General features: G+C 38.4%; 1 protein-coding gene across 3 annotated transcripts in view; it reads left to right on the top strand.

Annotated features, from left to right (window-relative positions):
- Nucleotides 1-22,464, top strand: part of PELI2 (pellino E3 ubiquitin protein ligase family member 2) — a 206,388-nt gene that overhangs the window by 178,671 nt on the left and 5,253 nt on the right. For all 3 annotated transcript variants that reach the window (XM_013993445.3, XM_084981928.1, XM_084981925.1), the window contains 2 exons: nt 1,896-2,093; nt 2,467-2,655. In XM_013993445.3, the coding sequence (XP_013848899.3) occupies nt 1,896-2,093; nt 2,467-2,655 (387 nt within the window). The remainder of the gene's footprint in view (nt 1-1,895; nt 2,094-2,466; nt 2,656-22,464) is intronic.

The following is a 22,464-nucleotide window of genomic DNA, read 5'->3' on the forward strand; positions in this document are numbered from 1 at the left end:
AAAGGCTTCAAAAAATTAGAGTGGTCTGAGTCAGTAGAGCTTCTGATTTACACACCCAGTTTTTAAATCTAGAAGAGGGAAGATTCTGCAACTTCTAGAAGATTAGTCATATGATGTGATTTTATAATATCTCTAATTTAGATTTTATGTTGCATTTTTAAACAAGTTATATGTTTTCTAAACCCAAAATGCATACATTCAGGCAATATGCAATTCAAGGTGATGAGTTTCGGTAAACCCAGTGGTTTAGATTATTCCAGGCACATTTCATTAGGATAAGAAATTAAGGGTTGTAAAAAACAAGAGAAAATAGGTTGTCTGTTGGTTTGACAGAGATAGTCTATGCATGAGAATGTATATGTGAAATTTACAAAAGAAATTTAATAATAAATATTGTTCCACAAAGCAGGCAGACCTAAATGATGCAAGGTATATTTTTTATATTTATTTCACCTTTATCTATTTGGATTAAAAAAAAGTCTTACATTGTTTATGTTTTAGATAAAATTTTGAAAACAAAATAAAGATACCTGGAAAATTGACTTTTGGGGGCTTTATATGTATACATCTGGGCGCTCTGTGTGTTCCTTCCATTGAAAGAATCAAAGTTGCTATTGTTAGGAGAGAACATTAATATCATTTAACAGGGAGTTCTCCTTTGGCTCAGCAGTAACCAACCCAAATAGGATCCATGAGGACGTGGTTTCAATCCCTGGCCTCACTCAGTGGGTTAAAACAATCTGGCATTGCCGCGAGCTGTGGTGTAGGTCGCATGGGTGGCTTGGCTCTGGTGTGGCTATGGCGTAGGCTAGCAGCTGCAGCTCCAATTCAACCTGTAGCCTAGGAACTTCCATATGATGCAGGTGCAGCCCTGAAAGGACAATTTGTACATATATATATATTTATATTTATATATACATATAATTTAAGAAGAAATGATTCATTTACCTATAAGTTATAAGAAATGTCTTTGGCATATGTAACATTTATCTGTGTATTTCGGTTAGGGATTCATAGATCATTACATAGACGTTTAAATGTTTTGTGATAGGGATTTCCTTACTTGTAAACAAATACTTCCCAGTTTACAGGACACAGCAGTGCCCGTCTTACTTGGATTTATTGAGTATGAAGAGCTTTGTTAGACCTCTAAAATCATGCTCCTGAAATGTATCTTTCAGGCAGCATTTAAACTTACCAAGGCAAGTAAGCCAGTAAAATATTATTGACAGCTTTTTAGAGTTTCCCAAGGAAGTTTAAAAATCCAAAACTGAGATGTTAAGAGCAGTGTTTTAAGTCTGTCATGGGACTGCATCTCAGACTTGGGACTTCCCTGGGCTGACTTGTAAACCCTTTACGTCACTCTCATTTATGCTGAGTAATGGAAACAGGCAATGTGTCTGTGTCTTGGTTGGAGCTCTTCTTGCTCTGTGCTGTGAGTCACTGGTGGATTCACTCAGTGGGGAAAAACCAGTCCCTGGAGCTGGGCAAGCACCAGAGTGGAGTAGATAGTTCTTTTGTTTGCTGGCTTCCTTTAAAATCTTGTTTTCTCACTGGAAATTAAATTGGAAAAAAAAAAAAAGTGATTTGTTGAAAAAATAGTAATGTTTCTACCTGATTCAAGATAACACCTATTTGGGGTGAGATCTGTTTTCCTCCAGAACACAAAATTGAGCTTTTCTCTTAACATTGACAATCTGACGGTTGGTTACCACATCATCTTTAAAAAGAGAAAAGGAGCAGAACTGCAAATTTTTTCATTAGGTCCTGAGTCCTGACCTTCATAGTAGAGATAAGGAATGTTAAAGAGATCCTCACTACTCACTTCATGTGAACAAAATACGGTTGACAGCATGTTTTTCACGTGGATCATGAGTATTACTTGATTTTTTTAGGTGGGCAGATCAACAGAAAGCCCCATCGACTTCGTTGTAACAGACACAATCTCTGGCAGTCAGAATAATGATGAGGCCCAGATCACACAAAGCACCATATCCAGGTTTGCCTGCAGGATAGTCTGTGACAGGAATGAACCTTACACAGCACGGATATTCGCAGCCGGATTCGACTCTTCCAAGAACATATTTCTTGGAGTAAGTACTGTTATTAAGTATATTGTTTCTAGAAAAACACCCATTATTATCATATATAACATTTAATTGTGGCCAAAAGGTTTGCTTTGCCCAAGGCTTCTGGTTCGATTTTCGTTTTCAGCATCTCTGAGGGAGAGGCCCACGCATCAGGTTTTGTTTTTGAAGCGCCCAAGATAAATATAATGTGTATCCAAGCACTAAGTCATTCGTCCATGTTTGCACTTCTTTCATTTTGTCAGACTCATTGTATATTTAGCTTCAAGCAGAAAATGAAAATTAATCACTTGCTGCCCCTTACCCCTCCCCAGTCCTTGAAAGCGATTCTGGAATCCCTTCATGCTGAACATAATCTTCTCTGTGATATGCTCTCCAGGAAAAGGCAGCAAAGTGGAAAAACCCTGATGGCCACATGGATGGGCTCACGACCAATGGCGTCTTGGTGATGCATCCAAGAGGGGGCTTCACGGAGGAGTCCCAGCCCGGGGTCTGGCGCGAGATCTCTGTCTGTGGAGACGTGTACACCTTGCGAGAGACCAGGTCTGCGCAGCAGAGGGGAAAGCTGGTGAGTGGGCTTCACGCACAAGTGGCATGAAACTACAGAAACCTAACTCCAGGACTGTCATTTTCCTCCCTTTGAAATTCAGGACCTTTGTACAGACTCACAGGCTATGTACCAGTGACCCAGGAGAAGGAGAATTCTCTGAGCCCTGGAGAGAAAGGGGGAAATGGCCCAAATTCCTTTCATAATTAAGCTTTTCTCCAAGAGTGGAAGAAAATTTATCTTGTGCTCTTAACTACTTTAAGAGTGTAATCTTATTATATACTTCACCACAGAATTCTGCTTAAATTCACTTTCAGAAGAATAAAATTATTTTTACTATAAAACTTTACTAATTTGGAAAAATCCTGAGCAGTCCCAAGACTAATTAGTGAAAATTAGGAATTATAGAATTATTTTCTGGTGCTAAAGAATAATTAAGTTAGCTTTTATTTCTTGAGTTCATAGGAAGAAATTAATATATAATTCCCTATATAATTCACCAAAGGCACAGTTGCAGCTTTTTACTTGAAATAGTTCATATAGTACATTGTCTCGGCATGTTAATATTTTTCCTATAAATACTACTCCTTATCCCAACTGCCCTAAAGCTGTTGTGTTTTTAACCCTTTCTTCTGTGAATAATAATTATAATACCTTAAATGGGGAGCTTTTAGTTTCTGACCTTGCAACAGCCATGTGACACAGGACTAGAAGGTGTTAATAAACTTTACACACTCCAGTACTTTTAATTAATTGTTAGGTAGAAGACAGAACAAGAAGGAACAAGTGTTTTCTTCCAAACTACCTTAGAAAAAATATAGGGAGAGAAGATGTGACCTAGCATTTTTCAGAGAGAAGGATGATACCCAAATAATTCTAAGATGGAAAAAGAAGATGGGGGACTGTTTTACTAATTGGTTGGCTATTCTCTACTGGATGTCTGTGTTTAGGAAATTGTTATTTTTATTTCTAGTTTACACTTAGGTACACCATCTGCATTTTATAATAAAGCTCAGTCTTGGAGCATCATGGCTGAGTAAATATGAGAAGCATTTTCTAAGAAAAGCCAAGCAAATTCAGTAAGCTTTGTTTAAATGTTTTTCAAGAACTTGTTCACCGGGAAGAGAATAACTTTCATTTCTGATCATAGGATAATTTTACACAAAGTTGACTCAGGTTGGCCAAACTTCTTATTGATCTTTTACAACAATAAGAAGTCAGTGCTGGGTCCAGGCACTGCATTAACATTTCAGAGTCATGGGCTTATTTAATCTGCACAGCAGCTTTGCCAAGGAAATGGAATGATCCCCATTTTATGGATGAGGGAGGTGTGGCATGGAGAAGTAAAATATTGCCCAAGTACAGAGTTAGGAGGTAGCAGTAGGTAGGATTGAAACTTAGGTCCTCCTAATTGGATGTCTGAAATCCTGGCCCCTGCTCAGTACCATCTTTAGGGGTTCACATCTGGCTCTCACCATCACCAGAGTAGATGGAAAGCATGCGCTGGAATCCAGGAAAGGCTAGAGGGCACATCACAGGCTGACTTTCTTGCCAATTCTGGTTCACATATTTTGTTCACAGATAGAGCACATAAGAGGGAAGACAAGAAGAGGGAAAACAAGCTACTGTATGAGCAACCACTATGTATTAATCGTTCTGAAGTCAGGCCATAGGTCCAAATGCTGGTTCACCGCTAAATAGCTCTGTGGTCTTGAAACAGTGACTTGGCTTCTCTGTACGTAGCCTCACATCCATGTAATTGGAGTAATGCTGGTACATATCCTTTAGGATTACTGTAAGTACCAAGTATGGACTGGACCGTTCTGTACCAAGAACAGCCCATAATTGGTTGCCATGTCTAAGCAGAAGCTGGGAATCTGGCAGTGACCAGGATGCCCAGGCTCTGCCCTCAATTTGTGAAGTCTGAAAAAGGTTACAGGTGAGGCGGCAAATCATTAGGATATTGTGTGATGAAGACCACCATAGAGAAGGTATTGGAATACACAGGGGTCCCTCAGAGGGATAAGAATCCTAGACATGGGAGTGTGAATATGGGGAAAGTAGTTGAGCATAGACTCAAAATTTATAAGACATTTACCAAGAGCTTCCCTGCAGGAAGGAAAAGAGAGGTTCTTCAACAGCATGGCTCAAACTCCACTTTCATACTACATCAGAATTCTTCTGTAGGCATAGTTACATGCAGAATTACCTGAGAATTAACTGTGGTTGGGAAGGGAAAAGAGGCTCCTGACATCCAGCAAGAGGGTAGGAGACCAGGAGGTGCTCAGGGTAGCAGTGGGTGGGAGGAAGCGTCAGCAGGCTTACATAGGCTATTCAAAAGGGGTCATTGTGTTTTTCTTGTAAAGTATCACCACCTGGGGGAATTTTAACTTTTTGTAACTACAAGTATTTGATACTTTATTAAGGAAGGACTGCTTTTGTCATTAAAGGACAACTTCCAGGCAAGTGCCATCCAAGTGAACCCTGAATGATGAGTGAAAGTCTGCCCAGGCTCAAAGGTAGACTAGTATAGGGTGAGCCATGATAGAATTCTAGGCAGAGGTCACTCATTCACATGCCAGAGGGCAGTTCAACTGAGTGCATCCATAGAGCACAGGTGGCATGTGGAGGCAGGGGTCAGGTTACTACAGACCACATCCAACTGTGCTTCTTGTCAGCTGTTGTTCAGTCTTTTAAGCACTTTAGCACTTCTGAATGCTATTCCGAAGCTAATCGTGAACACTTCTGCTCCACACCTTGGGAATGCAGGATAAATGATAAATTGTGTGAATCTGAGGGTCACTAGGAATGGTTGGGACCACTGGAGTATTTATTGCAAGGTCCCACAAGCGTCTTCTAAATTGGTTCTGGTCAAAATGAGTATGAATCTTTCACAGGTGGAGTGGTGGGATATCTCCTGTCCCTTAAGAAAGCAAGGAGTAGTTGAGTTATTGACTTAATAAGGAGGAAATATAAAAATCTAAGGAAATTTCTGAAGTTTCATTAAAATAACCACGTTATTTAAGTCCTGAAAGAGGAGACAGAATGGCAAAGTAGAAGGACTTGAGCTCACCCCCTCTCACAAAAACACCAAAATCACAACTAACTGCTGTACAACCATTGACAAAAAAAGACAAGAACCTACCAAAAAAGATATTCTATGAAGACCAGAAACCACAATAAGATGGTAGTGGGGAGACTCTTGTGGTATAATCAAATCCTATACCCAATGGGTGGACAACCCACAAACTTGAAAATAATTATATCACAGGGGTTCTCCCACAGAAGTGAGAGTTCTGAGTCCCATGTTAGGCTCCCCAGCCTGGGGGTCTGTCACTGGGAGGAGGAGCCCCCAGAGCATTTGACTTTGAAAGCCAGCAGGCCTTGTGTACAGGAGCTACAAGTCTTTCTTGACTGGGAAAAAGAAAGACTCCATTCTTAGAGGGCATACACAAAGTTTTATGTGCACTGGGACCCAGGGTAAAGCAGTGATTCTGTAGGAGCCTGGGCCAAACTGACCTGTGGGTTTCTCGGGAGGTGGGGATTGGCTGTGGTTCATGGAGGGAGGGGTCAAGGATACTGGTAGCAGAGGCCCCAGGGAATGTTCATATATAGTGGGGGATTTTAATACCCCATTTACAGCAATGGACAGATCATCCAGACAGAAAATCCATAAGGAAACCCAGGCTTAAAATGATGTTAGACCAGGAGGACATGATATTTATAGTACATTCCGAAAGAAACAGAATATATTCTTCTCAAGTGCACACAGAATATTCTCCAAGATAGATCACATGCTGAGCCACAAAGCCAGCCATGGTAAACTGAAGAAAATTAAAATCGTGTCAAGTATTTTTTTCTAGCCACGGCACAATGAGACTAGAAATCATCTACAAGATGATTAAACCACCAGTGGATCACTGAAGAAATGAAAGAGGAAATCAGGAAATATCTGGAGACAAATGACAACAAAAGCATGACAATCCAAAACCTATGGGATGCAGCAAAATCAGTTCTATGAAGGAAGTTTATAATATAGTCTTACCTCAGGAAACAAGAAAAATCTCAAACAACCTAACTTTATACCTAAAGCAACTAGAGAAAGAACAGACAAAACCCCAAGTTAGCAGAAGAAATCATAAAGATCAGAGCAGAAATAAATACAAAGAAAATCATAGAAAAGAGCAATGAAACTAAAAGCTGATTCTTAGAAAAAAATAAACAGAACTTATAAACCTTAGGTAAAACTTATAAACCTTTAACCAAACTTGAAGAAAAAAAAAAGGGGGGGGGGAAGGATCAAGATGGCAGAGGAGTAAGATATGGTGCTTACCTTCTCCCACAAACACATGAAAAAAAAAAAAAACCATCTGGGAGTTCCCATCATGGCACAGCAGAAACGAATCCGACTAGGAACCATGAGGTTGCAGGTTCAATCCCTGGCCTCACTCAGTGGGTTATGGGTCCAGTGTTGGCCATGAGCTGTGGTGTAGGTCACAGACGCAGCTTGGATCTGGCATTGCTGTAGCTGTGGCATAGGCCAGCAGCTACAGTTCCAATTCGACCCCTAGCCTGGGAACCTCCATATGCCTTTTTAGTGTTGGCCCTAAAGAGACAAAAAAAAAAAAAAAAAAAATCCGCATGTAGAACAATTCACACAGAACATCTACTGAATGTTGGCAGAAGACCTTGGACCTCCAAAAAGGGCCACATAACTGGGTAGAACAAAAAGGAAAAAAAAAAAAAAAGGAGGAAGAGAAAAGGAATCAGAGTGGGACTGGCACTCTGGAGAGGCAGCTGTTAAAGAGGAAAGGAACCCACACCCTGGAAAGCCACCTAACTGATGGGGAGATCAGCTGAGACAGAGGGACCTCAAGTCGGGGAGAAAAATGCAGCAGCTGGGCTGGAGAGGGCAAAGCAGAGTGCAAAGCATATAGATCATCTGACCGCCTCCCTGGACACCACAGCCTGAGATGCTTGGGCAGGAGCTGGGCACTGAGACTCAGGCTCTAGAGGTCAGTTCCAGGGAGAGGACTAGGGTTGCTGTGTGAAGACAAACTGAGGGGCTAGGGAGCAGTGTACCAGTGTGGCTGAGCACCATAACTGAGGGAACCCTGGAGGAGATCTAGGCCTGCAGGAGAAGCAAGGCACAATTGTTGGGGAGGATAAGAGGAGGAGGGGCAGACCACCATAGGAATATTTTTCCCTGCACATGAGCAGACTCTCAGAGTACAGGCTGCCTCTGGAGCAGACTATGGGTGGCAAGGTGCCACTTGCACAGGCTACCGGTGTGAGCTGTGGGTGGGTGGCTGGGCACCTGTAGTGTGGGCTAAGGGCAGTGGGGGGTTAAGCGTGATGTGGTGCCTCTTGTGTGATCTACAGGCAGTGGGGACGAACCACAGCAGTCAGACACCAGAGGTGAGCACTGCCCACCACCACTAGAAGTCTGTGAACAGGCACCACCTGCGGCCCCAGGCACCTCAGAGGTTGGCAGAGAAGAGGGCACTGCAATTGAGCACCACCCATTGTTGCTCTCACTCCCCTGGGAATGCACTCACCCTGCTGCTGCCACTGCCAAATGATCTGGGCAACACCTACATCTGCCTGATCACTGTCACTCCTCAGGACCCAGCAACTAGGAGCACTGGGGGGTCCACTTTCCCACAGGTCCTTGCCACTCTCAATGGCCCAACAACCAGGCACTAGCTACTAGCTCTGCCCATTGCCTCCTCCCTGGAACTATGCACAGCACCATAAAAATAAAAAGCACGCTCTCATAAAATACCCAGGGATGCTCAAGCATATAATAGATTCCAAGACTACAGTAGTTGTTTTCCCTAAACTCACAGAATAAGAAAAATATAAGCAAAATGAAGACACTCAGTAACTATTCCCAGTTAAAAGAACAGGAGAATTCACCTCAGGGAGCAAACATTAAAACAGTCCTCAGCATGCTAACAGACACTGAGTTCAAAAAGGAGACAGTAAAAATACTGAAGGAATTAAGAGTGAGTATGAAGGAATTAAGAGCAGATATGCAGGTTACTTTAGAAAGGAACTAGAAAGAAGAAAGAGGAGCAAGAAAAAATAGAAAATTCATTTGCAGAGAAACAAGCTGAGTTAAAGGCACTGAAGAGTAGAATGAATGCAGAGGATCAAATCAGTGACTTGGAATATAGAATAATGGAAATCGCTCAACCAGCACAGCAGACAAAAAACCAAATTAAAAAAAACATGAAAGCAATATAAGAGATCTATGGGATAATATAAAGTGGGCCAATCTACATATAATAGGGATTCCAGAAGGAAAAGAAAAAGGAAAGGGGATTGAAAATATATTTGAGGAAATGATGGCTGAAAACTTTCCAAATCTAAAGGAAACATATTTCAAAATACAGGAAGCACAGAGGGCCCCAAACAGGCCAAAACCAAGACATAATAAAAATGACAAAAGTTAAAGAGAAGATTCTAAAGGCGGCAAGAGAAAAACAAAGACTTAATTATAAGGGAACCCCCATAAAGCTATCATCTGATGTCTCTCCAAAGACATGATAGCCAAAAGGGAGTGGCAAGATATTCAAAGTTCTAAAAGAGAAAAATTTGCAGCCTAGAATACTCTTCCCAGCAAGAATCTCATTTAAAATAGAAGGAGGAATAAAGAATTTCTCCAACAAACAAAAACTAACTACAGCAACACTAAAACCATTCTAAAAGAAATGCTGAAAGGGCTCCTCTAAATAAAAACAAAGTAAGAAAAAATAGGATGGAGGAAATCACAATTGGAAAGCAATCTCTTAAATAAACCAGTATACAAATCTAAAAGGGGGAAAAAAAACCTATTGTAAAAGCAATGGTAAACACAAGAAACAGCAAAAGGACAGATATGAAGATGTTACGAAAGGACTTCAAAATCATTTTGTGAGGAAGGAAAGTAAGAAAATCTAGATCCTTTTTTTTTAAGACTGTGTTTGAGCCTGTATGACACTCAGGCTAAAGTAAGCAGATGCAGGAAGGGGTTAACATGCTTAAAAAAAACAGGGCAACCACAAATCAAACATTACATCCACAAAAAAAAAAAAAAAAAAGAGAACACAAGCATAAAATAAAGGGAAATCATTCAACCAAAAGAAAAAGAAGAAACATAGAACAAGTGGAAAACAAGGTTTAACATGGCAATAAATACATATTTATCAATAATTACCTTAAATGACAATGGACTGACTGCTCCAATCAAAAGACACAGAGTGGCAGATTGATTTTTTTAAAAAGTAAGAGCCTACAATATGCTGTCTACAAGAGACTCACCTTAAGGCAAAGGACACATGTAAATTGAAAGTGAGGGGATGGAAAAAGATATTTCATGCAAATGGAAAAGACAGGAAAGCAGGAGCTGCAATACTCATATCAGACAAAATGGACTTTAAAGTGAAGGCCATAAAAAGATAAAGGACACTATTTAATGATAAAAGGATCCATTCAAGAAGAGGATATTACAGTCATCAATATTATATGCCCCTAAAGTAGGAGCACCCAGAAACATACAACACATACTAACAGACATAAAGGGAGAAATTGATGGGAATACAGTAATAGTAGAAGACTTTAACACCCCCATTCGCATCGCTGGACAGATCCTCTAGACAGAAAATCACTGGGGCAACAGAGATCCTTAATGACACGATAGAAAAGTTAGATTCAATTGACATTTTCAGGACATTACATCCAAAAAAAATCAGAATATACATTGTTTTCAAATACACATGGAACATTCTCAAGGACTGACCACATACTGGGGCACAAAAATAACCTCAACAAATTTAAGATTATAGAATTTATTTCAAGTATCATCTCTGACCACAATGGCATGAAATTAGAAATCAACCTCAGGAAAAGAAATGAAAAAAAAAAAAACTGACTACATGGAGACTAAACAATACGCTATTAAAAAACCAATGGGTCAATGAAGAAATCAAAAGGGAAATTAAAAAATACCTTGAGACAAATGATATTGAAGAAACAACCATTCAAAATCTACGGGATGTTGCCAAAGCAATGCTTAGAGGGAAGTTCATAGCAATACAGCCCTTCCTCAAAAAAGAAGAAAAATTTCAAACCAACAACTTAACCCACCAACTAGGAAAAGAAGAACAAATAAAACCTAAAGTCAGCAAAAGGAAGGAAATTATAAAGATCAGAGAGGAAATCAATAAAATAGATTAGAAAAACAATAGAAAAAAATCAATAAAACCAAGAACTGCTTCTTTGAAAGGGTAAACAAAATTGACCAACCTTTGGCCAGAATAACCAAGAAGAGGAGAGAAAGAACTCAAAGAAAAAAAGAAATGAAAAAGAAATCTCAACAGATACTGAAGAAAACAAAAAGAGAATACTATGAATTTGACAAAGTAGATGAACAACTTTCTAGAGACTTAGAGCCCACCCAAACAGAATGAGGAAGAAATAAATGAATTAAACCCAGCAATCACTAGAAATGAAATTGAATATGTCATAAAAACCCTCCCTACAAACAAAAGTCCAGGACCAGATGGCTTCACAGGCGAATTCAACCAAACATACAAGGAAGTCATACCCATCATTGCTAAACTTTTTCAAAATGTTGAAGAAGAAGGAACACTCCCAAAGACATTCTATGAAGCCACCATCACCCTAATAGCAAAATCAAAGATACTACCAAAAAAAATTATAGGCCAATATCTTTGGTGAATATAGACACAAAAATTCTCAACAAAAATCTAGCCAACTGAATTCATCAACATATAAAAAAGATCACACACCGCAACCAAGTGGGATTTACCCCAGGTCCAGCGGGATGATTCAACATACACAAATCAATCAATATCATACACCACATTAACAAGAGAAAAATCAAAACCACATGATCAGAGTTCCTGTCATGGCTCAGTGGTTAATGAATCCAACTGGTACCCATGAGGGCACATGTTCAATCCCTGGCCTTGCTCAGTGGGTTAATGATCCAGCATTGCTGTGAGCTGTGGTGTAGGTCCAGACATGGCTTAGATCCTGCATTTCTGTGGCGTAGGTCACAGATGCAGCTTGACTCCCATGTTGCTGTGGATGTGGCCAGCAGCTACAGTGCCAATTCAACCCCTAGCCCAGGAACCTCCATATGCCATGAGTGTGGTCCTAAAATCCAAAGGGGGAAAAAACAAAACACATGATCATCTAAATAGATGCAGAAAAAGCATTTGACAAAATCAACATCCATTCATGATAAAAACTCTTGCCAAAGTGGGTATAGAGAGAACATACCTTAATGTAATCAAAACCATTTATGACAAACTCACAGCCAATATAATACTCAAAGGAGAAAAGCTGAAAGCCTTACCACTAAAATCTATAACAAGACAAGGATGCCCACTCTCACCACTTTTATTCAACATAGTATTGAAAATCCTACCACAGCAGTCTGACAAACAAAACAATTAAAAGTTATCCAAATTGGAAGAGAAGAAGTAAAATTGTCACTCTGTGTGATGACATGATATAGAAAACCATAAGGACGCCACACCAAAACTACTCAAACTGATCAATGAATTCAGCAAAGTAGCAGGATAAAAGATTAACATTCAGAAATTGGTTGTATTTCTGTATACTAACAATGAAATATTAGAAAAGAAATATAAAAATATAACACTTTTTTAAAATCGCACCCCAAAAATTAAATACCTAGGAAAAAACCTGACTAAGGAGGTGAAAGATTTATATGCTGAGAACTATAAGACATTAATCAAATAAATTAAAGAGGATTCAAAGAAATGGAAAGATATTCCATGCTCTTGAATTGGAAGAATTAATATTGTTAAAATGGCCATACTATCCTAAGTAAACTACAGATAGAATGCACTGCCTGTCAAATTACCCAGGATATTTTTCACAGAACTAGAATAAACAATCCAAAAATCTATATGAACCATAAAAGACCCAGAATTGCCAAAGCAATCCTGAGGAACAAAAACCAAGCAGGAGGCTTAACTCTCCCATACTTCAGACAGTATTACAAAGCTACACTGATCAAGACAGTATGGTACTGGTATCAAAACTGACATACAGACCAATGGAAAAAAAAACAGAGAACCCAAAAATAAACCCAGACAACTATGGTCAATTAATCTTTGACAAAGGAGGCAAGAATATAAAATGGGAAGAAGACAGTCTCTTCAGCAAGTTGTGCTGGAAAACTGGACAGCTGCATGTAAATCAATGAAACTGAAATACACCCTCACAACATGCACAAAAATAAACTCAAAATGGCTTAAAGACCTAAACATTAAGACAAGACACCATAAAACTCCTAGAAGGTAATGTACAAATGTTTTCTTAGGTCAGTCTCCAAAAGGCAACAGAAATAAAAATAAAAATAAAAATAAACCAATGGGACCTAATCAAACATAGATGCTTTTGCACAGCAAAGGAAATTTTAAAAAAAGAAAAAAAGACAATCTGCGCAATGGCAGAAAATAGTTGCAAATGATGTGACCAATAAGGGCTTAATCTCCAAAATATACAAACAACTTATACAACAACAGCAAAAAAACCAACCCAACTGAAAAATGGGCAGAAGACCTGAGTAGACATTTCTCCAGAGATACGCAAATGGCCTACAGGCACATGAAAAAATTCTCAACATCAATAATTATTAAGAGAAATGCAAATCAAAACTACAGTGAGATAACACCTCAAACCAGTCAGGATGGCCATCATTAACAAGTCAACAAATAACAAATACTGGAGAGAATGTGGAGAAGAGGATACCCTCTTACACTGTTGGTGTGAAGGTAAATTGGTACAACCACTATGGAAAACAGTAGGGGGGTACCTCAGAAAAGTAAATATAGAACTACCATATGACCCAGAAATCTCATTCCTGGGCATATATCCAGACAAAATTTTCATTGAAAAAGACACACGCACCCCCATGTTCATTGCAGCACTATTCACAATAGCCAAGAAATAGAAACAACATAAATGTCCATTGATAGATGAATGGAATTAAGATTTGGTATATATATACAGTGGAATACTACTCATCCATAAAAAAGAACACAGTAATGCAGCAACATGGATAGAACTAGAGACTCTCATACTAAGGTAAAGTAAGTCAGAAAGAGACAGACAAATAACATATGATACCACATATCTAGGATCTAATAAACGGCATAAATGAAGCTATCTTCAGAAAAGAGGTAAACTCATGGACTTGGAGAGCAGACTTTGGTGGTAGGGGGAGGGAGTGGGGATGGACTGGGAATTTTGGGTTACTAGATGCAAACTATTACATTTCCAATGGTTAAGCAATGAGGTCCTGCTGTATAGCATAGTAAACTATGTCCAATTACTTGTAATGGAACATGATGGTGAATAATATGAGAAAAAGAATGTGTATATATATATGACTAGGTCATTTTGCTGTATAGCAGAAATTGGCACAACGTTGTAAATCAACTATATTTTTAAAAATAAAAAATAAAAACTTTCAAGAAACATGCTGGAGTCCAGCTCCAGTAGGTCCAGGGTTTCCTGAAGGATGGGCAGCATCAGCGAAAGAATGGACACAGACCCAGCATTTACGTGGGACTGCTCATTTATTGATTTCACAGGCTTAGCTTATATACATTTTTTATTTCCTGTTAATATGTGTCATACATCCTTTGATTTTTTTAACTTTCCAATCCATCAACTCTGTCCTCATGATTTTGTGAATCATGGGGACATTCACAATGGTTTTTTTTTCTTGCACTTTCCACTTGACTTCTCAGTATTTAATGTACTTATAACTATGACCTAATTCTTATGGAACATAAAAGAGCAAGCTTGTTACCTATAGAAATCTCTTTTTTAGCTCTAACTATTTTTCATTAGCAAAGTGAAATTATATTATCAAAGGTTTCTAAAGAAGATCTTTTTAGTCTTTGTGGTCAGATCAAAGGAACAGATCACAATAGAAATAGAGGCCATGACATCTACACTGTTTGGGGTAGGGCTAATAGACATATCAGTTCACAATTGGTTGGCCTTCTGCAGCAGCCCCATATTTTCCTAATTTGTTTCTAGTTGCTAGGTATAAACTGTACCAGCATTCCTCATGTCTATGCCCAGTGCCTATTGTATTTATCTACCATTCCCTGGTAGGGAAAACAACTTCACACATTGGGGTTAAATGGCCCATGTCTTGGCCTGTTGTCAAACCTAAACATATATGCCCAACTCACAGCTAACATCATACTCAATGGTGAAAAGCTGAAAGCACTTCTGCTAAGGTCAGGAACAAAACAGAATGTCCACTCTCACAACTTTTATTCAACATAGTTTTGGAAGTCCTAGCCATGCAGTCAGAGAAGAAAAATAAAAGGAAACTAAATTGGAAAAGAAGAAGTAAAACTATCACTGTCTGTAGATTACATGATATGATACATATAAATTCCTAAAGATGCTACTGGAGCTCAATGAATTTGGAAAATTTGCTAGATACAAAATTAATATACAGAAATCTCTTGCATTTCTACACTTTTAACAACAAAAAGATCAGAAAAAGAAATTAGGGAAACAATCCCACTTAACAAAAAGAATACAACACCTAGGAATAAATCTACCTAAGGAGGCAAAAGACCCATTCTCTGAAAACGTAATACAGTGGATGAAAAAAGCCAAGATGACACAAATAGATGGAAAGATATATGTCATGCTCTTCAGGTGGAAGAGTTAGTATTGTCAAAATGACTACACTACACAGGGCAATCTACAAATTTAGTGCAATCCCTATCAAGTTACCAATGGCATTTTACACAGAACTAGAACAAAATTTTTTTTAATTATATGAAAATACAAAAGACCCCAACTAGCTAAAGAAGTCTTGATAAGGAGTAACAGCTGGAGGAATCTAACTCCATGGTTTAGACTATACTACAAGGCTACTGTTATCCAAACAGAATGGCAATGGCACAAAAACAGAAATCTAGATCAATGGAACAGGAGCGAAAGACCAGAAATAAACCTATGTACCTATGCCCAATTAATCTATGACAAAGATGGAAGGATTATACAGTGGAGAAGAGATGGTCTCTTCAATAAGTGAGAAGGAAAACTGGACAACTGCATGTAAATTATTGAAACTAGAACACACCCTCAAATCATGCACAAAAATAAACTCATAATGGCTTAAAGATTTAGACATAAGACATGACACCATAATACTCCTAGAAGAGAACATAGGCAAAACATTCTCTGACACAAACTGTACAAATGTTTTCTTAGGTCAGTCTCCCAAGGAAACAGAAATAAAAACAAAAATAAATGAATGGAACCTAATCAAACTTACAAACTTTTGCAGAGCAAAGGAAATAAAAAATCAAAAAGACAGTGTAGGGAATGGGAAAAAATAATTGCAAACCATGCAACCAACAAGGGCATAACTTCTGAAATGTAGAAACAACTCACTCAACAATAACAACAAAACCTAATGGAAAAATGGGCAGAAGACATAAATATAGACATTTCTCCCAAAAAGACATACAGATGGTCAGTAGGCACATGAAAAGATGCTCAACATCACTAATTACTAGAGAAATGCAAATCAAAACTACAATGAAGTACCACCTCACACCAGTCAAATGGCCATCATTAATAAGTCTACAAATAACAAAGGCTGAAGAGGGCATGGAGAAAAGGGAACACAACCACCTTGGAAAATAGTATGGAGTTTCCTCAGAAAACTAAATACAGAACTATCATATGATCCAGCAGTCCCACTCCTGAGCATATACTCGGGCAAAACTGTAATTCAAAAAGATACTTGCACCCATACGTTCATAGCAGCACTATTGACAATAGCCAAGACATGGAAACAATCTAAGTGTCCATTGATGAATGGATTAAGAATAACCATCTGCCAGATTCATCAAGGAAAAAAAGGAGCGGGTTCAAAGCAATAAAATTAGAAATGAAAAAGGAAATGTTACAACTGACACTGCAGAAATACAACAGATCATGGGAGACTACTGTGAGCAACTGTATGCCAATAAAATGGACAACCTGGAAGAAATGGACAGATTCTTACAAAGGTACAACCTACCAAGACTGAACAAGGAAGAAATAGAAAATATGAATAGACCAATCACAAGTACTGAAATTGAAAATGTGATTAAAAAACTTCCAAAAAAGCAAAAGTCCAGGACCTAATGGCTTCACAGCTGAGTTCTATCAAACATTCAAAGAAGAGTTAACACCTCTTCTTCTGAAACTTTTCTAGAAAATTGTAGAGGAAGAAACACTCCTAAGCTCATTCTATGAAGCCACCATTACCCTGATACCAAAACCAGACAAAGATACTACAAAAAAAAAAAAGAAAGAAAGAAAACTATAGGCCAATGTCAATGATGAACATAGATACAAAAATCCTCAACAAAATATTAGCAAACCACATAAAAATATACATTAAAAAGATCATACACCATGATCAAGTAGGATTTATCTCAGGAATGCAAGGATTCTTCAATATCCACAGATCTATCAATGTGATACACCACATCAACAAAGTGAAAAATAAAAACCATATGATCATCTCAATAACCACAGAAAAAGCTTTTGACAAAATTCAACACACATTCCTGATAAAAACTCTCCAGAGAGTGGGCATAGAGGGGGACTGCCACAATATAATAAAGCCATTTATGATAAACCCACAGCTAACATCATTCTCAGTGGTGAAAAACTGAAAGCATTTCCAGTAAGATCAGGAACAAGACAAGGATGTCGTCTTTCACCAATGTTATTCAACGTAGTCTTGGAAATCCAAGCCATGGCAGTCAGAGAAGAAAAAAAAATAAAAGGAATCCAAATTGGAAAAGGAGTTCCCGTCGTGGCACAGTGGTTAACGAATCTGACTAGGAACCATGAGGTTGTGGGTTCCATCCCTGGCCTTGCTCAGTAGGTTAAGGATCCAGCATTGCCGTGTGCTGTGGTGTAGGTCACAGATGCGGCTTGGATCCTGCGTTGCTGTGGCTGTGGTGTAGGCGGGCAGCTACAGCTCTGATTAGACCCCTAGCCCGGGAACCTCCATATGCCACAGGAGCGGCCCTAGAAAAGGCAAAAAAAAAAGAAAAAAAAAGACAAATTGGCAAAGAAGTAAAACTATCACTGTTTGCAGATGACATAATACTATACCTAGAAAATCCTAAAGACACTACCAAAAAACCATTAGAGCTCATCAATGAATTTGGTAAAATTGCGGGATACAAAATTAATACACAGAAATTGATTACATTTCTATATACTAACAATGAAAGATCCAAAAGAGAAGCTAGGGAAACTATCCCATTTACCACTACATCAAAAAGAATAAAATACCTAGGAATAAACCTACCTAAAGAGACAAAAGACCTGTACTCTGAAAACAGACATTGATGAAAGAAATCAAAGACAAAAATAGATGGAAAAATATACCACGCTCTTGGATTGAAGGAATCAGTATAGTCAAAATGACAGTATTACCTAACGCAATCTATAGATTCAATGCAATCCCTATCAAATTACCAATAACATTCTTTATAGAACTGGAACAAAATATTTTAAAATTTGTATGGAAACATAAAAGACCTCGAATAGCCAAAGCAATATTGAAAAGAATAAACGGAACTGGAGGAATCAGGCTCCCTGACTTCAGACTCTACTACAATGCTACAGTTATCAAGATAGTATGGTATTGGCACAAAAATAGACATACAGATCAGTGGAACAGGATAGAAAGCCCAGAAATAAACCCAAACACCTATGGCCAACTAATCTATGACAAAGGAGGCAAGAACATACAGTGAAGGAAAGTCTCTTCAATAAATGGTGCTGGGAAAACTGGACAACTGCATGTAAGAGAATGAAATTAGAACATTGTTTAACACCATACACACACACACACACTCACACACAAAACCTCAAAATGGATTAAAGACCTAAATGTAAGGCCAGGCACTGTAAAACTCCTAGAGGAAAACATAGGCAGAATGTTCTTTGACATAAATCACAGCAACATCTTGTTTGATCCACCTCCTAGAATAAAGACAATAAAAACACAAACCAGTGGGACCTAATTAAAGTCAAAAGCTTCTGCACAGCAAAGAAAACCATTAAAAAAACAAAACGACAACCCACAGAAGGGGAGAAAATTTTTCAAATGACTCAACCGACAAAGGTTTAATCTTCAAAATGTACAAACAACTCATACAACTCAACAACAAAAAGCAAACAACCCAATTAAAAAATAGGCAGAAGACCTAAATAGACATTTCACCAAAGAAAACAGACAGATGGCCAACAGGCACATAAAAAAAGCTCAACATCACTAATTATTAGAGAAATGCAAATGAAAACTACAGTGAGGTACTACCTCACACAAGTAGAGTGGCCATCATTAACAAGTCAACAAGTAACAAATACTGGAGAAGATGTGGAGAAAAGGATACCCTCCTACAATGTTGGTGCGAATGTAAATTGGTACAACCATTATGGAAAACAGTATGGAGGTGCCTCAGAAAACTAAATATAGAACTACCATATGATCCAGCAATCCTACTCCTGGGCATATATCCAAACAAAAATTTAATTGAAAAAGATACATGCATCCATATGTTCATTGCAGCACTGTTCACAATAGCCAAGGCATGGAAACAACCTAAATGCCCATTGATGGATGAATGGATTAGGAAGATGTGGTACATACATACAATGGAATACTACTGAGACATAAAAAATGACAACATAATGATGCCATTTGCAGCAACATGGATGGAACTGGAGACTCATACTGAGTGAGGTAAGTCAGAAAAAGAAAGACAGACATCATATGCTATCACTTATGGGTGGAGTCTAAAATACAGCATGAATGATCTAGCTACAAAACAGAAAAGATTGTGAACATGTAGGACAGACCTATGTTTGCCAGGGCAGATTGGGAGAGAGTGGGATGGATTGGGAATCTGGGGTTAGTAGATGAAAACTCTCATTTGGAGTGGACAGGCAATGGGATCCTGCAATGAGATCCTATTGTATAGCACAGGAAACTATATATCTAATGACTTGTAATGAGACATGATGGAGGATAATGTGAGAAAAAGAATGTATATATGTGTATGACTGGGTCACTTTTCTGTACAACAGAAGTTGACGGAACATTGTAAATCAATCATAAAAAATTAAAAATTTAAAAATAAAAACTTCAAAAAAAGGATATATGATACATACACACACACAATGGAATACTTCTGAGCCATAAAAACAAATAAAATAATGCCATTTGCAGTAACATGGATGCAGCTAGTTCTCATACTAAATGAAGTCAGAAAGACAAAGACAAATACCATATGGTATCACTTATATGTGGAATCTAAAATAGGGCACACATTAACCTATCTATAAAACAGAAACACAGACATGGAGAACAGACTTGTGGTTGCCACAGTGAGAGGATAGGGAGTGTGATGGACTGGGAGTTTGGGGTTAATGGATGCAAACTGTTACATTTAGAATACAAAATTAATGTACAGAATAAAGTATGATAGACAATAAAGTCCTACTGAATAGCACAGAGAACTATATCCAATCACCTGGGATAGGCCATGGTGGAAAATATTTTTAAAAAGAATATATGTATGACTGGGTCACTTTGCTGTACAGCAGAAATTGGCACCACATTTGTAAATCAACTATGTTTTAATTAAACAACTTATACAACTCAACAGCAAAAAAGCCAATCAATCAATGGAAAAATGGGCAAAAGACCTGAATAGACATTTCTCCAAAGAAGATATACAGATGGCCAGCAAACGCATGAAAAAAAATGCTCAACATCGCTGATTATAAGAGAAATGCAAATCAAAACTACCATGAGATATCACCTCACACCAGTCAGAATGGCCATCATTCATAAATCCACAAATAACAAGTGCTGGAGGGGCTGTGGAGAAAAGGGAACCCTCCTGCACTGTTGGTGGGAATGTAAACTGGTACAGCCACTATGGAGAACAGTTTGGAGATACCTTAGAAATCTGTACATAGAACTTCCATATGACCCCGCAATCCCACTCTTGGGCATCTATCCAGACAAAACTCTACTTAAAAGAGACACATGCACCCGCATGTTCATTGCAGCACTATTCACAATAGCCAGGACATGGAAACAGATGTCCATCGACAGATGATTGGATTCGGAAGAGGTGGTATATATACACAATGGAATACTACTCAGCCATTAAAAAGAATGCATAATGCCATTTGCAGCAACATGGATGGAACTAGAGAATCTCATACTGAGTGAAATGAGCCAGAAAGACAAAAACAAATACCATATGATATCACTTATAACTGGAATCTAATATCCAGCACAAATGAGCATCTCCTCAGAAAAGAAAATCATAGACTTGGAGAAAAGACTTGTGGCTGCCTGATGGGAGGGGGAGGGAGTGGGAGGGATCAGGAGCTTGGGCTTATCAGACACAACTTAGAATAGATTTACAAGGAGATCCTGCTGAATAGCATTGAGAACTATGTCCAGACACTCATGTTGCAACAGAACAAAGGGTGGGGGAAAAATGTAATTGTAATGTATACATGTAAGGATAACTCGATCCCCTTGCTGTACAGTGGGAAAATAAATAAAAATAAAAAACTAAAAAAAACCCACAATAAAATGTGCACCGCCAAAAACAGAAGACATTCCTCCAGAGAACATATACAGGTTGTCAAAAAGCACATGAAAAGTTGTTCAGCATGGCTAATTATTAGAGAAATACAAATCAAAACTGCATTAAGCTATTGCAGTCATAATGGTCATTATTTAAAACTCTACAAATAATGCTGGAGAGTGTGTGGAGAAAAGAGTACCCTCTTACACAGTTGGTGGGCATATAAATTCGGTGTAGCCACTATGGAAAACAGTATAGAGGTCCCTTAAAAAACTAAAAATAGAGCTACCATATGATCCAGCAATCTCACTCCTGGGCATACATATGGAGAAAACCGTAATTCAAAAAGATACACTCACCCCAGTGTTCACTGCAGCACTGTTTACAATAGCCAAGACATGGAAACAAGCTTAATGTCCGTCGACAGAGGAATGGATAAAGAAGATATGGAGCATATATGCAGTGGAATATTACTCAGCCATTCAGAAGCCAAAAAATAATGCCATCTGCAGCAGCATGTATGTACCTAGAGATTATCATACTAAGTAAATTAAGTCAGAGAAAGATAAATACCATATGATATCACTTATCTGTGGAATCCAAAAAAATGATACAGATGAACTTAACAGAAACAGACTTGAAAGGAGCACAGCCTTCAAAAACAAGCATGGTCATCAGAGGGGAAATATTGAGGGAAAGCATAAATTAGGAGTTTGAGATTAATATATCCCCACTACTCTATGTAAAATAATCAACTGGGAGTTCCCTTCGTGGCCCAGTGGTTAGCGAACCCAACTAGCAGCCAAGAGGACATGGGTTTGATCCCCAGCCTTGCTCAGTGGGTTAAGGATCCAGTGTTGCCATGAGCTGTGATGTAGGTTACAGACGTGGCTCGGATCATGCATGGCTGTGGCTGTGGCGTAGGCCAGTGGCTACAGCTCTGATTTGGACCCATAGCCTGAGAACCTCCATATGCCTTGGGTGCGGCCCTAAAGAGACAAAAAGACCAAAAAAAAAAAAAAAAAAAATCAACCGCATAGCATAGTGAACTCTTCAATATTCTGTAATAACTTCTATAGGAAAAGAATCAGAAAAGGAATGTATATATGCGTATGTGTAA

This window comes from Sus scrofa, chromosome 1, assembly GCF_054392235.1.
Source record: "Sus scrofa isolate SSC_HxYL_T2T_F1_AM1 chromosome 1, Sscrofa_HxYL_maternal_Yorkshire_Landrace_v2.0, whole genome shotgun sequence".
NCBI classification, from domain to species: domain Eukaryota; kingdom Metazoa; phylum Chordata; class Mammalia; order Artiodactyla; family Suidae; genus Sus; species Sus scrofa.